Source organism: Salminus brasiliensis, chromosome 1, assembly GCF_030463535.1.
Source record: "Salminus brasiliensis chromosome 1, fSalBra1.hap2, whole genome shotgun sequence".
NCBI lineage: Eukaryota > Metazoa > Chordata > Actinopteri > Characiformes > Bryconidae > Salminus > Salminus brasiliensis.
In genome coordinates this window covers 1,725,960-1,740,285 of record NC_132878.1, presented here as the reverse complement: position 1 = coordinate 1,740,285, position 14,326 = coordinate 1,725,960, and the positions used below count along the sequence as shown (strand labels likewise).

The following is a 14,326-nucleotide window of genomic DNA, read 5'->3' as shown; positions in this document are numbered from 1 at the left end:
AGCCCTACTCAGCAGAACTCATCCCTACTCAGCAGCACTCAGCCCTACTCAGCAACACTCAGCCCTACTCAGCAACACTCAGCCCTACTCAGCAGCACTCAGCCCTACTCAGCAACACTCAGCCCTACTCAGCAGCACTCAGCCCTACTCAGCAACACTCAGCCCTACTCAGCAACACTCATCCCTACTCAGCAACACTCAGCCCTACTCAGCAGAACTCAGCCCTACTCAGCAACACTCAGCCCTACTCAGCAACACTCATCCCCACTCAGCAACACTCAGCCCTACTCAGCAGCACTCATCCCTACTCAGCACGACTCAGCCCTACTCAGCAGAACTCATCCCTACTCAGCAACACTCATCCCTACTCAGCAACACTCATCCCTACTCAGCAGAACTCATCCCTACTCAGCCCTAATCAGCAGCACTCAGCCCTACTCAGCAGAACTCAGCCCTACTCAGCAGCACTCAGCCCTACTCAGCAACACTCATCCCTACTCAGCAACACTCATCCCTACTCAGCAGAACTCATCCCTACTCAGCCCTAATCAGCAGCACTCAGCCCTACTCAGCAGAACTCAGCCCTACTCAGCAGAACTCAGCCCTAATCAGCAGCACTCAGCCCTACTCAGCAGAACTCAGCCCTACTCAGCAGAACTCAGCCCTACTCAGCAGCACTCAGCCCTACTCAGCAGAACTCAGCCCTAATCAGCAGCACTCAGCCCTACTCAGCAGCACTCAGCCCTACTCAGCAGAACTCAGCCCTACTCAGCAACACTCAGCCCTACTCAGCAACACTCAGCTCTACTCAGCAGAACTCAGCACGACTCAGCCCTACTCAGCACGACTTATCCCTACTCAGCACGACTCAGCCCTACTCAGCGACACTCGACCCTACTCAGCGACACTCGACCCTACTCAGCCCCATTCAGCTCTACTCAGCACCACTTAGCCCTATTTAGTCATACTGTATATGGTACAACCAGCTAGCAACACCCTATCAACCATCTAACAACAACCTAGCAACATCCTAGCAACCACCTGGAACACCATATTATTTATTTATTTATTTATTTTTGGCAGAAACAAAACCTGAATTTGTTAAAAATGTAAATGAAATGTAAACATGACTTTATTACACAACTAAAACGGTCAATAGTAAAAGTACAGTCACAACCAATCAGAATCCGAGCTGAGCTGCGGATCCAGGTATTGATCAGTCTGTGTGGGGCCTTCCAGCACTAATCCCACTTAAACAGCCTGAGTCATTGATCAGCTGTCGGAGCGATTGATCACAGCGGGAGGGTAAGACTGTACTAACAGACATCAGAACTGGATCAATACTCCGGTCTTTATTCTGAGGAATAACATCTGGAAAAGTAACTGTGGGTGAAACCTGATTGGACTACACAAGAGTGGGCGTGATGTGAACAATGTGATCGGACTGCCGTTACGATCCGATATGAAGGATCAGCATCACAGGCTAATTACAGCGTGTTACCAACAAAGTATAATATTGAAGATATTGTTATTACTAATAATAATAAGTAGAGGAATGATCATAAAAGTATATAGTGATGGATCAGTGTCAATAATAATTTTAATTATAATAATTGTAATGGACGTAATCAATAATAATAATAACAACAATAATAATTATATTGTAATGGATCAGTGTCAATGACAATAATTTAAACTGTAATAATTTTCATGGATTGTATCAATAATAATAATAATAATAATAATAATAGTAGTAATAAATATATATTGTAATGGGTCAGTATTAATAATAATAATAATAATACTATTATTAAAAAATATATTTTCATGTATTGGTATCAATAATAATAATAATAATAATAATAATAATAAATATATATTTTAATGGATCAGAATCAATAATAATAATATTGAAGGTGTGTTTTAATAGATCGGTATCAACAATAACAATATTAAAGTCATATGTTAACAGACTGTTATTCTAAAAAAAATAACAGCATATTTTAATTGATCAGTATCAACAATAACATTAAAGGGCGTATATTAATGGACAGCTGCCAAGTAAAATGGCATTAAAGCCACATAACGGCTTCATATAATTATATCTACTATAAAAATGATCTATATGATATAAATATGATTATATATTATATAAATGTATCTGTCTCAACATTAATAATCTTAAAGGTATATTTGAACAGATTATTATTGGCTATATTAATATTAAGGACGAGTTAAGCATCAGCATCAACTGTAATAATAGTAAAGGTCATACTGTAATGGACGAGGATCAGCAGTAATAATATATAATATCTCAAGAATTATCTGAAGTAAACAGTCAAAGCAAATGAAATCTACTAGTTTAGTCTGTCATCATGTCCATATATTATTACTGATGTCATTTCTCTGGTTTTCTGTTTTGAATTGAAATATGAAGCAGGGTATCACTGACCCCACCCGCTGGTGCATAGTGACATCATCAAAAATCAGGAGACGTTTTACATTTACACAGAAAATGAAATCACATAGTCACTGATGCTAAATAATAAAGAATAAATCCTCATTATATCCCTGATTTTCTCTTTTCTCCATAATATAAATCTGACAGATGTTCTTTGTACTGCCTCCTGATGTTTATGATGGACCAATAGAAATGCTCCAAAATGACCTGGAATCAAACCATTTTCCATTGAAAGAGTTTTTTCTCCACCTGTAAAGCTGCAGATTTGGAGATATGTGTTTTTTGCGTGACAGTGAGTTGATGAAATTGATTAATCTCGGCTCTCCAGAACACTTTTAAAACATCTGCAACATCTGTAACCTCATCTGTGTCCTGCTGTTTATATCACTGTTTATAACACAGGGAATAATCAGGGTTCGGTTCATTATAGGTCATGTTACCAGACCAGAGCGCTGGAGGAGACGACCTTGAGAAAATGATGTCGTGTGTGTGTGTGAGTTCAGTAATGGCTTGAAGAGAGGAGAGATGCTTCTGGACTCGCTGTGATATAGGATGATGAACTACTATGTCACACACACACACACACACACACACACACTGAGGAGAATCAGAAGTGGAGCAGGCAAATAGGGCAGCACTGGCCTATTTACACAGACATTATATATACTGTATGTCCAAAAGTTTGTGGACACAAACTTCAGCTATTCTAATGTGCTTTAGGAATTAAATAGTACATCTTATGAAATGTATATGTATACACACACACACACACACACACACACACACACACACACTTTAATGGATATACATCTATTTTTTTTTGTCGTTACTCTGTTATAACATACTTACTCTTCTCAATCCATACTGGCTCTGTAGTTTCAGAGGAGCAGTGTGTGTGGTGTGTTGTAGATAAACACAGTAGGACAGCCTGTGATTAGTCTCTGATGCTCGTCAATCTTTCACTGAAGAATGACCCCCCCCCGAATACTGAGATAGGGCACAATAGCTACAGGCAGGCAAACACTGCGGTCAGACCTGCCACCACTGACCCTCTCAAACAAATGACACAACGGACTCGTAAAACACACACTGCCAACACATTTGGTTAGACTAATAATACAGAGCTCTTCCTTTAGTGTGTGTGTGTGTGTGTGTGTGTGTGTGGTTACGGTCAGTGAGTGATATACAGATTATTCCCAAATTGCAAATAAGCAGAAATATCATTTCCCAGCAGTCAGTTCATCTGAGACGTTCTGGGGAATCTAGCTGCAGATGGAGTGTGTGTGTGGATAGGTGTGTGTGTGTGTGGGGGTGTGTGTGTGTAGGTGTGTGTAGTGTTATCAGTATCTGTGTATTTGCATGAGGCTACTTTCAGGATCTGTCTGGATTTCTATGCAAACACCTGAATGAATGGTGTGTTTAAAGAGCTCATATCCAACAACGGCCTTCATCAGATCCCTGTACAGCATCTGTACGGTTCTGCGTTCCAAACACTGCAGCACTGCAGTACAAGTACTCTAGAGCTTCATACTGGATATTAATGTCATTAGAGCTTCATACTGGATATTAATGTTATTAGAGCTTCATACTGGATATTAATGATATTAGAACATTATACTGGATATTAATGTTATTAGAGCTTCATACTGGATATTAATGATATTAGAACATTATACTGGATATTAATGATATTAGAGCTTCATACTGGATATTAATGATATTAGAACATTATACTGGATATTAATGTTATTAGAGCTTCATACTGGATATTAATGATATTAGAACATTATACTGGATATTAATGTTATTAGAGCTTCATACTGGATATTAATGATATTAGAACATTATACTGGATATTAATGATATTAGAGCTTCATACTGGATATTAATGATATTAGAACATTATACTGGATATTAATGTTATTAGAGCTTCATACTGGATATTAATGTTATTAGAGCTTCATACTGGATATTAATGATATTAGAACATTATACTGGATATTAATGTTATTAGAGCTTCATACTGGATATTAATGATATTAGAACATTATACTGGATATTAATGTTATTAGAGCTTCATACTGGATATTAATGTTATTAGAGCTTCTTACTGGATATTAATGATATTAGAACATCATACTGGATATTAATGATATTAGAACATCATACTGGATATTAATGTTATTACAGCTTCATACTGGATATTAATGTTATTAGAGCTTCATACTGGATATTAATGATATTAGAACATTATACTGGATATTAATGTTATTAGAGCTTCATACTGGATATTAATGATATTAGAACATTATACTGGATATTAATGTTATTAGAGCTTCATACTGGATATTAATGTTATTAGAGCTTCATACTGGATATTAATGATATTAGAACATTATACTGGATATTAATGTTATTAGAGCTTCATACTGGATATTAATGATATTAGAACATTATACTGGATATTAATGTTATTAGAGCTTCATACTGGATATTAATGTTATTAGAGCTTCATACTGGATATTAATGATATTAGAACATCATACTGGATATTAATGATATTAGAACATCATACTGGATATTAATGTTATTACAGCTTCATACTGGATATTAATGTTATTAGAGCTTCATACTGGATATTAATGATATTAAAACATCATACTGGATATTAATGTTATTAGAACATCATACTGGATATTAATGTTATTACAGCTTCATACTGGATATTAATGTTATTACAGCTTCATACTGGATATTAATGATATTAGAACATCATACTGGATATTAATGTTATTAGAACATCATACTGGATATTAATGTTATTAGAACATCATACTGGATATTAATGTTATTACAGCTTCATACTGGATATTAATGTTATTACAGCTTCATACTGGATATTAATGATATTAGAACATCATACTGGATATTAATGTTATTAGAACATCATACTGGATATTAATGTTATTACAGCTTCATACTGGAAATTAATGTTATTAGAACATCATACTGGATATTAATGTTATTACAGCTTCATACTGGATGTTAATGATATTAGAATATCATACTGGATATTAATGATATTAGAACATCATACTGGATATTAATGTTATTACAGCTTCATACTGGATGTTAATGATATTAGAACATCATACTGGATATTAATGTTATTACAGCTTTATACTGGATATTAATGATATTAGAACAGCATACTGGATATTAATGATATTAGAGCTTCATACTGGATATTAATGCTATTAGAACTTCATACTGGATATTAATGTTATTACAGCTTCATACTGGATGTTAATGATATTAGAACATCATACTGGATATTAATGTTATTACAGCTTCATACTGGATATTAATGTTATTACAGCTTCATACTGGATATTAATGATATTAGAACATCATACTGGATATTAATGTTATTAGAACTTCATACTGGATTGAAGATGATGGACTACATGTGGAGTAAGAGGTGGGTGGAGTTGTTGGGTAAATTAGATATAGATGCTAAGCCCATTAAAACAAATAAAGTGTGTGTGTGTGTGTGTGTGAGAGTGTGTGTGTGTGAGAGAGAGAGAGCGTGTGTGTGTGTGTGTGTGTGCGTGTTTCTGTGCTGTCCTACCTGTTTCCCATCCAGTGTGTAAATCCTCTTGACCACTCCGCTCTCCAGTTTGATGGCCTCGGTGATGTCGGTCAGGACCTGTTCAAACGAATGTGCAGTTTTTTTATTCAGCAGAACCCTGACCGCCTTCCTGGGCTTCACTCCGCTCCGCATCACCGTCACCAGCTTCGGGCGGATGAAGTCCTTGTTCTCGCGCGGTTCTGCTACCGGCCGTCCGCTCACGCACATGGCGTTCCGCTGACCCGCACATGCCTTCACGTTCACTGACCAGTTGGGGTTGACGTTCTTGGTGTAGTCCACCTTCTTATAGTAGTTCTCTGAGGCACACACATAACTCTCACCTACAGGACAGAGGAACACAGGACAGTGTTAACAGGTCATGTGTGGTTGTATAATCACACACACACTCACAGACAGACAGAAGCGCTGGGCGATCCAGGAGTGTGGTTTTCGGATCGGTGTGAGGGCTACATTGTGTTGGTTATGTCAGAAAAGTGCTGCTGATTAACTTCAAGCCCACACATTGTTACCATGGAAATGGGAGTAGCAAAGCTACGAAAATGAGTTTAGCATCACCATGGAAATGAGAATTGAGTATCCATGGGAATAGGTGTAGCATCACCATGGAAATGAGTTTTGAGTATCAATGGGAATAGGTGTAGCATCACCAAGGAAATGAGTATTGAGTATCCATGGGAATAGGTGTAGTATCACCATGGAAATGAGAATTGAGTATCCATGAGAATAGGTGTAGCATCACCATGGAAGTGAGTATTGAGTATCCATGGGAATAGGTGTAGCATCACCATGGAAATGAGTATTGAGTATCCATGGGAATAGGTGTAGCATAACAATGGAAATGGTTGTAGAATAACTGTGGAAATAGGTAAGGTGTAATCATATAAATGTGGGTTGCAAAAATATGAAAATGGGTGTAGTGTAACCATGGAAATGGGTGTAGTCTAACCATGGAAATGGATGTTGCAAAAAATATAGAAATGGGTGTAGCGTTATTATGGGAACGGGTGTAGTGTAACCATGGAAATAGGTGTAGCACAAAATGTAATATATATAGTATACATATAGAGTTTAGAGTAACCGCATAAATGGGTGTAGCTATTGGATTATGAGAGCTGGGCAATAAGAGTAGACCAGCTCTAAAAAGAACTATGGAAATGGGTGTAGCAAAAATATACCTGTTCCCATAACGACGCTACACCCATTCCCAGATTTTTGCAACACCCTTTTCCATGGTTACACTGCACCCATTTGCAATGCTACACCCATTTCCATATTTCTGCAACACCCTTTTTAATGGTTACACTGCACCCATTTCCAATGCTACACCCATTTCCATATTTTTGCTACAACCATTTCCACTGTTTTGCCAGTAAATGGTGTTCTACTCTTATTGCCCAGTTGTCATAAGCCAACGGCTACACCCGTTTACACTGTTACTCTAAGCTTTGTATTTCCAAATTTATGCTACACCTATTTCCATGGTTATAATACACCCATTTCCATATTTTTGCAACATTCATTTCCATGGTTTTACTACTCCAATTTCCAAACGGGTGTAGCTATTATGACAGCTAGGCAATAAGAGTAGATCACTATTTACTATTTAAATGCACTGTTCACCCCCTCACACAGACACACACACACACACACACACACACACACTGGATGGCTTTGAAAGTGATGGGGACAACAACAGCTACACCCATGAGCAAGAACATCAGGACCACTGCCTTTCTGTTCTGAAGCGAGGCTCCTCCCAGAAGTCAGCCGACATAAACGAGTTCAGACAAAAGAGCTCAGACCAGCTCTCGGCAGTGGGATTCAAACTCAGCCCAGCCTGAGCAGAGACGCCCAGAGACATGGAGGTGAATGGAAGCAGGCGTCGGTTGCCATGACTACAACACAGATACAGCCCATCATTTATCTCCTACCCAAACCCACCAGTGAAGCTACACGAGTCTTCTGAGTTTTATATGGAGTGATGAATAGAGAATAGAGAATCTGAACTAATGCAGTTTTCTTTAGGGACTACTTTCTGTAGCCGCACTACACCCTGCAGCATGTATCCCTCCACCATTTTAATGATCTGATTTTAAAAGCAGGTTCTAGAGCCGAACTCTTCTCAGAACTCTGGTAGAACAGTGTCTCAGGCATCAGGCAGCGTCTTCATCACCATTAGGTGAAGAACTTTCTGTGAGGAGCTTTTATTAGAGCTTCACCTGCACTGTAGAACCACAGCTCTGACTGGGGGAGCTTATCTAGAACCTCCACTGTAGAACTCCAGCTCTGACTGGGGGAGCCTATCTAGAACCTCCACTGTAGAACTCCAGCTCTGACTGGGGGAGGTTATCTAGAACCCAGCATTTCTGGGTGTCATCATGCAGACTTTTATAAAAATTCATTCCTTCTCTGAAGAAAGTTCTGCAGCCCTGAAGCTTCAGAGTTAAAGAAGAATCAGTTCAGTTCTATAAGCAGCTACAAGGACACACACACACACACACACACACACACAGAGTGTCTAAATCCCTGGCCTCCTCAGCCCACATGTGGTGTAGGAGCTGCTTTATTATGTAAGAAGACAAGCAGAACATCCTTCTCCTCAATGCTCCTGAAACATCTCAGGCTAAATTAAGCCAGTGAGTGGGGTGCGCTGGCTTCCTGCCGGATACACCAGCTTTAGCCCACAGCTCCGGATCCATGGGAGGGTTTTGGGGTTTCTACACACACACACACACACACACACACACACAGAATATGCTGATTTGTCTGAATGTTTGTCGTACTGTGAGCTTCATGACGGCGCTGTCAGTTCAGCTTTACACCACATACCCGCTACTAAACCACTTATAAATATAAGCGTAACCATGGAAATGAGTGTACTGTAACTTTGGACATAGATTCAGACCTAGCGTAACTATGGAAACTGTGGGTGGCATGTCCACGGAAATGGGAGGTAGTGTAAGTGCAGATGTAGGTGTTGGGTAAGCATAGAAATATGGGGGCAGTGTGGCAAGTGCCGAAACGTGTGTAGGAAATGGGAAATAGAGGGTAGGGTAACCATGGGAATGGGGAGAGGGTAACGACGGAAATGCAACCCTGTTTTACCATGGAGATAGGTCTGGGTAAAACCATGCAAATGGGGGTAGTGTAATTATAGAAACAGGTGTAGGGAAACCATGGGAATGAGATGATTGTGCAACTCCAGAAATGGGTGTAGGGTAACCATGGGAATGAGAGGGTTGTGTAACTACAGGAATGGGTGTAGGGTAACCATGGGAATGAGAGGGTTGTGTAACTACAGGAATGGGTGTAGGGAAACCATGGGAATAAAAGGGTTGTGTAACTACAGAAACGGGTGTAAGGTAACCATGGAAATGGTGGGGTAAGGTAATTACAGAAACGGGTATAGGGTAACCATCAAGGTCTAGTGCACCTACGGCAATGAGTGTGGGGAAATGTGTATAGCGAGACCAGAACATGGGGGAGGGGGTCGTGTAACCATGGAAACAGGTGTAATGGAAACCATGGAAATGAGAGGGAATCAATATCATAAACGGACAAAACTACGGGCCCTTTAATGGGTGGTGGCCAGTGTACCATTCTTCACAGTGCCACTCGAAGGCAACCACACCATCTATCTCCCTCTGCAGCATCCCCATATCCCTCCATCACTCCTCCTCTTCCTCCCTCCATCACCATATATCACTCCCCTCTCTCTCTCCCACCCCCTCTCTCACCATATTCTCTCAACAGTCCTATAGCATCTCAGTGCCGGAGAACAGCAGTGTGTGTGTGTGTGTGTGTGTGTATAATAGCTTCCTCTCTCCTCCACCATCCCTCCCTCCATCTCTCTTCGTCTCCACCCTATTCCCTCTGTCCGCACTGTTGCTACGTCCATCCATCATCTGCAGTGTCTTCTCACTCACTAATCCACACTCTCTTGCTTTCTCCTGGGTGGAGAGGGGCCGGAAGCAAATAAGCCTCTCTCAGACACACACACACACACACACACACACACACACACACAATGGAGAGGCCGGAAGGTCGTCTATCATTTGTATGCAGTGAATGCTAGGACAAGACACAGAAGAAAACACTGCACAGAGAGAAGGACTTCATTACACTCACACACAGTATACACACACTGATTAGCCAAAACATTAAGACCGCCCCCAGATGAAGGCCATTGAGTTGATGTTAGAGGTCACTGGGGTCTCGTAGTCGACTGCTGGCGCTGAATGTGGAGAAATGGGCAGCATGAAGATCTGAAATGACTGGGGGGGTCAGAACATCTCTCAAGCATCTCCAAGGAGTCCCTGTCAGCATTGGTGGGGTCCTACCCAGAGTGGTCCAAGGATGGACAGACCACCAACCCAAGGCACCCGAGGCTCATCAGCAGAACTGTTTAATGATGGTTATTTGAGTGCACACAGTGCAGCGCCCCTTGCTGTGTATGGGGCTGTGTAGCTGTAGACCCATACTGACCCCTGTCCACCACTGCTGACCCCGTCTACTATAATAGACATGGAAGAAGGTGGTCTGGTCCTGCATTCTTCTTCATCATGTGGACAGCCAGGTGTGCGTGCTCTACTTACCTGTGGGAGGCGCTGTAAAAACAACACCAGTCCATGGCGGCTCCACCGCTTAACTTTCAGGACTTAAAGCTAGGATCGACTAGAACGTCTTGGTGCTAGATACCACAGAAACCTCCTTCAGAAGCTGTTCTGACGGCATATAGAGGGATAGCAGTGGATTAGGCAAGTGGCTTTAATCTCTGGTGATGCCCCAGCCATCCGCCAGTGACCGGAAGTCCCAGAGAGCAAAACTGGGTTATGGCCCTCCCTCTCCCCCATCACTCAGTGTGGCAAGGCCATACTGTCTTGGTGTGCCTATGCTGACCCCTGTCCACCATCGCCTACAGTGGACATATCAGAACTGGACCTCGGACCGATGGAAGCAGGTGGTCGGGTCTAATGAGTTCTGGTGGATGGATGGGTGCATGTGCTTCATTTACCTGTGGGAGGCGCTGCAACAACAAGTCCAATCTACTTCATATTTGTGGACCAATGGCTGCAACCCTAGCCCAGGCAGCTGACCCTCCCCCATCACTCGCCCTCTCTTAACTCTGTTAATTTAGAAACGATCACCCCGCCCTGATCTAATTAAACCTGCCGTTATCAGTTTGTTTCATTTGCATAATCTCCACCTCGTTTACCCTCAGGCACCGCCCCCAGGAGAGCCCCACACTTTCTGCAGACCTCCTGTGTAGACAAACGCTCAGTTCATCAGAAGAGAGAGGGGGGGGGGGGTGGTGTGTGGGGGGGTTTCTAGTTGAGGGGGATAAAATAATTGAAAAGCACACCCTGAGGAGGACCAGATGGTAAGAGAGAGAGAGAGAGAGAGAGAGAGAGAGAGAGAGAGCTTTGCTAGTGGTAAGACTGGATCAGACACACTCAGGCCTGTGGAGATTACCTCTGGAGTGTAACAGTGTACAGTCAGATCAGATCAGAGTACAGTCAGATCAGATCAGTGTTACAGTCAGATCAGATCAGAGTACAGTTAGATCAGATCAGTGTACAGTCAGATCAGATCAGAGTACAGTCAGATCAGATCAGAGTACAGTCAGATCAGATCAGAGTTACAGTCAGATCAGATCAGAGTACAGTTAGATCAGATCAGTATACAGTCAGATCAGATCAGAGTTAGTTAGATCAGAGTTACAGTTAAATCAGATCAGTATACAGTCAGATCAGATCAGTATACAGTCAGATTAGATCAGTGTACAGTCAGATCAGATCAGAGTTAGTTAGATCAGAGTTACAGTTAAATCAGATCAGTGTACAGTCAGATCAGATCAGAGTTAGTTAGATCAGAGTTACAGTTAAATCAGATTAGTATACAGTCAGATCAGATCAGTATACAGTCAGATTAGAACAGTGTACAGTCAGATCAGATCAGAGTGTACATTCAGATCAGATCAGAGTTATAGTTAGATCAGAGTTACAGTTAAATCAGATCAGTATACAGTCAGATCAGATCAGTATACAGTCAGATCAGATCGGAGTACAGTCAGATCAGATCAGAGTACAGTCAGATCAGATCAGTGTACAGACAGAACAGATCAGAGTACAGTTAGATCAGATCAGTATACCGTCAGATCAGATCAGAGTTAGTTAGATCAGAGTTACAGTTAAATCAGATCAGTGTACAGTCAGATCAGATTAGTATACAGTCAGATCAGATCAGTATACAGTCAGATTAGATCAGTGTACAGTCAGATCAGATCAGAGTTTGTTAGATCAGAGTTACAGTTAAATCAGATCAGTATACAGTCAGATTAGATCAGTGTACAGTCAGATCAGATCAGAGTTACAGTCAGATCAGATCAGTGTACATTCAGATCAGATCAGAGTTACAGTTAGATCAGAGTTACAGTTAAATCAGATCAGTATACAGTCAGATTAGATCAGTGTACAGTCAGATCAGATCAGTGTACAGTCAGATCAGATCAGAGTTACAGTCAGATCAGATCAGAGTTACAGTTAGATCAGAGTTAAAGTTAAATCAGATCAGTGTACAGTCAGATCAGATCAGTATACAGTCAGATCAGATCGGAGTACAGTCAGATCAGATCAGAGTACAGTCAGATCAGATCAGAGTACAGTCAGATCAGATCAGTATACAGTCAGATCAGAGTACAGTCATATCAGATCAGAGTACAGTCATATCAGATCAGTATACAGTCAGATCAGAACACTGATGTGATCTGACTGTACACTGATCTGACTGTACAATATAACACACCCATTTCCATGATTACATCAAACTCATTTCTATGGTTATGCTACAAACGTTTCCACGGTTACGCTCTTCCAATCTGCAGGGTCATGCCACACTCATTCCCACTGGTTTCACTACAGTGATTTCCATGTTTCCACTGGACTCATTTCTGTGCTTACGCAATACATATTTCCAAAGTTACTACACTCATTTCCATGGTTACATCAACACTGATTTCCATGGTTACATTAGATGTACTGCATGCACCCAGCATGCTCTGCTGCTGTCTGAAAGGGGTAGGAGTTAAAGCTGTACAGTGAGCGGAAACCCTGTAAAGAGTAGTGAGGCAGTAAAAACGAGCTAACGAGCTAAACTTAACAGTGGATAACAAGGTGCATGGTATCTGTGCCCCCCTTAGACCCCCACTTCTAAATCCAAAACTACACTGTGTGTGTGTGTGTGAGGTGGAGCAGGCTGTAATAACGAAGGAGGTGCAGGAGACGCCAGATCAAACAGAATAAACATCTCCAGCTCCAGACAGGGGTGAACGAGTTCCTCCTGCTCACACACACACACACGCACACACACACACGCACACACACAGATTTGTAAGCTTATGTGAGCTGTGTGTAGCTGTGTGTAGTGAGGATTCAGATATAGGTCAGGAGACTGGAGGGATATCAGGGGACACACTATTAAAACACAGTCCAACACTAACATACACTCTCTCGCTCTCTCTCTCTCTACGGCACACACACTTTGGTTTCTGTAATAGTACAACACACACACTACATGCCCAAATGTATGGACACCCCTTGATTGAATGCATTCAGCTACTTTGAGCTGCACCCATTGCTGACACAGATGTGCAAATGCACACACACAGCTTGTCTAGTCCCTGTAGAGAAGAAGTACTGCCAATAGAATAGGACTCTCTGGAGCAGATCAACATCATGACCCTATTGGCTCCATGCTGCCTAATAATGCCAGGCTAATCACTGATATCAGAAAGTGGTGGAGGTTCTCATTAGAACATCTCCAAAGTTCTCCTCATGGAGTCTAGTGTTATTTAGAGTTCTCCTCAGATCAACACCTGGTTTGGTGGTAAATCAGGGCTTAATGATGGTAAATCAGGTGAGCTGCTGCTGCTGCTGCTGCTGCTGATGATGGAGTTGATTGAACACATCCTCCACGCTGTGCTGGCTGGACTGGGGGGCGTCCAGGAGAACCCTGGAGGAACCAAGCTCTGTTCTTTAGACTAGCTCACCGACAAGATCTCCCTACTTTCTTTCTTCAGAATGAGAAGCTCTTGAACTGTACATCATTTCATTTTTCTCCATAATGTGAATCTGACAGTTGTTCTTTATATTATATTATAATTGTATGATAAATGGACCAGAAGAAATGTTCCAAAATGATCTGGAGAACTGATT

The 14,326-nt window shown here is 41.4% G+C and overlaps 1 protein-coding gene across 2 annotated transcripts in view; it reads right to left on the bottom strand.

The window, feature by feature from the left end:
* Positions 1–14,326, bottom strand: part of LOC140566799 (neuronal migration protein doublecortin-like) — a 69,641-nt gene that overhangs the window by 36,917 nt on the left and 18,398 nt on the right. For both annotated transcript variants that reach the window (XM_072692336.1, XM_072692327.1), the window contains exon 3: positions 6,093–6,433. In XM_072692336.1, coding sequence (XP_072548437.1) covers positions 6,093–6,433 — 341 coding nt within the window. The remainder of the gene's footprint in view (positions 1–6,092; positions 6,434–14,326) is intronic.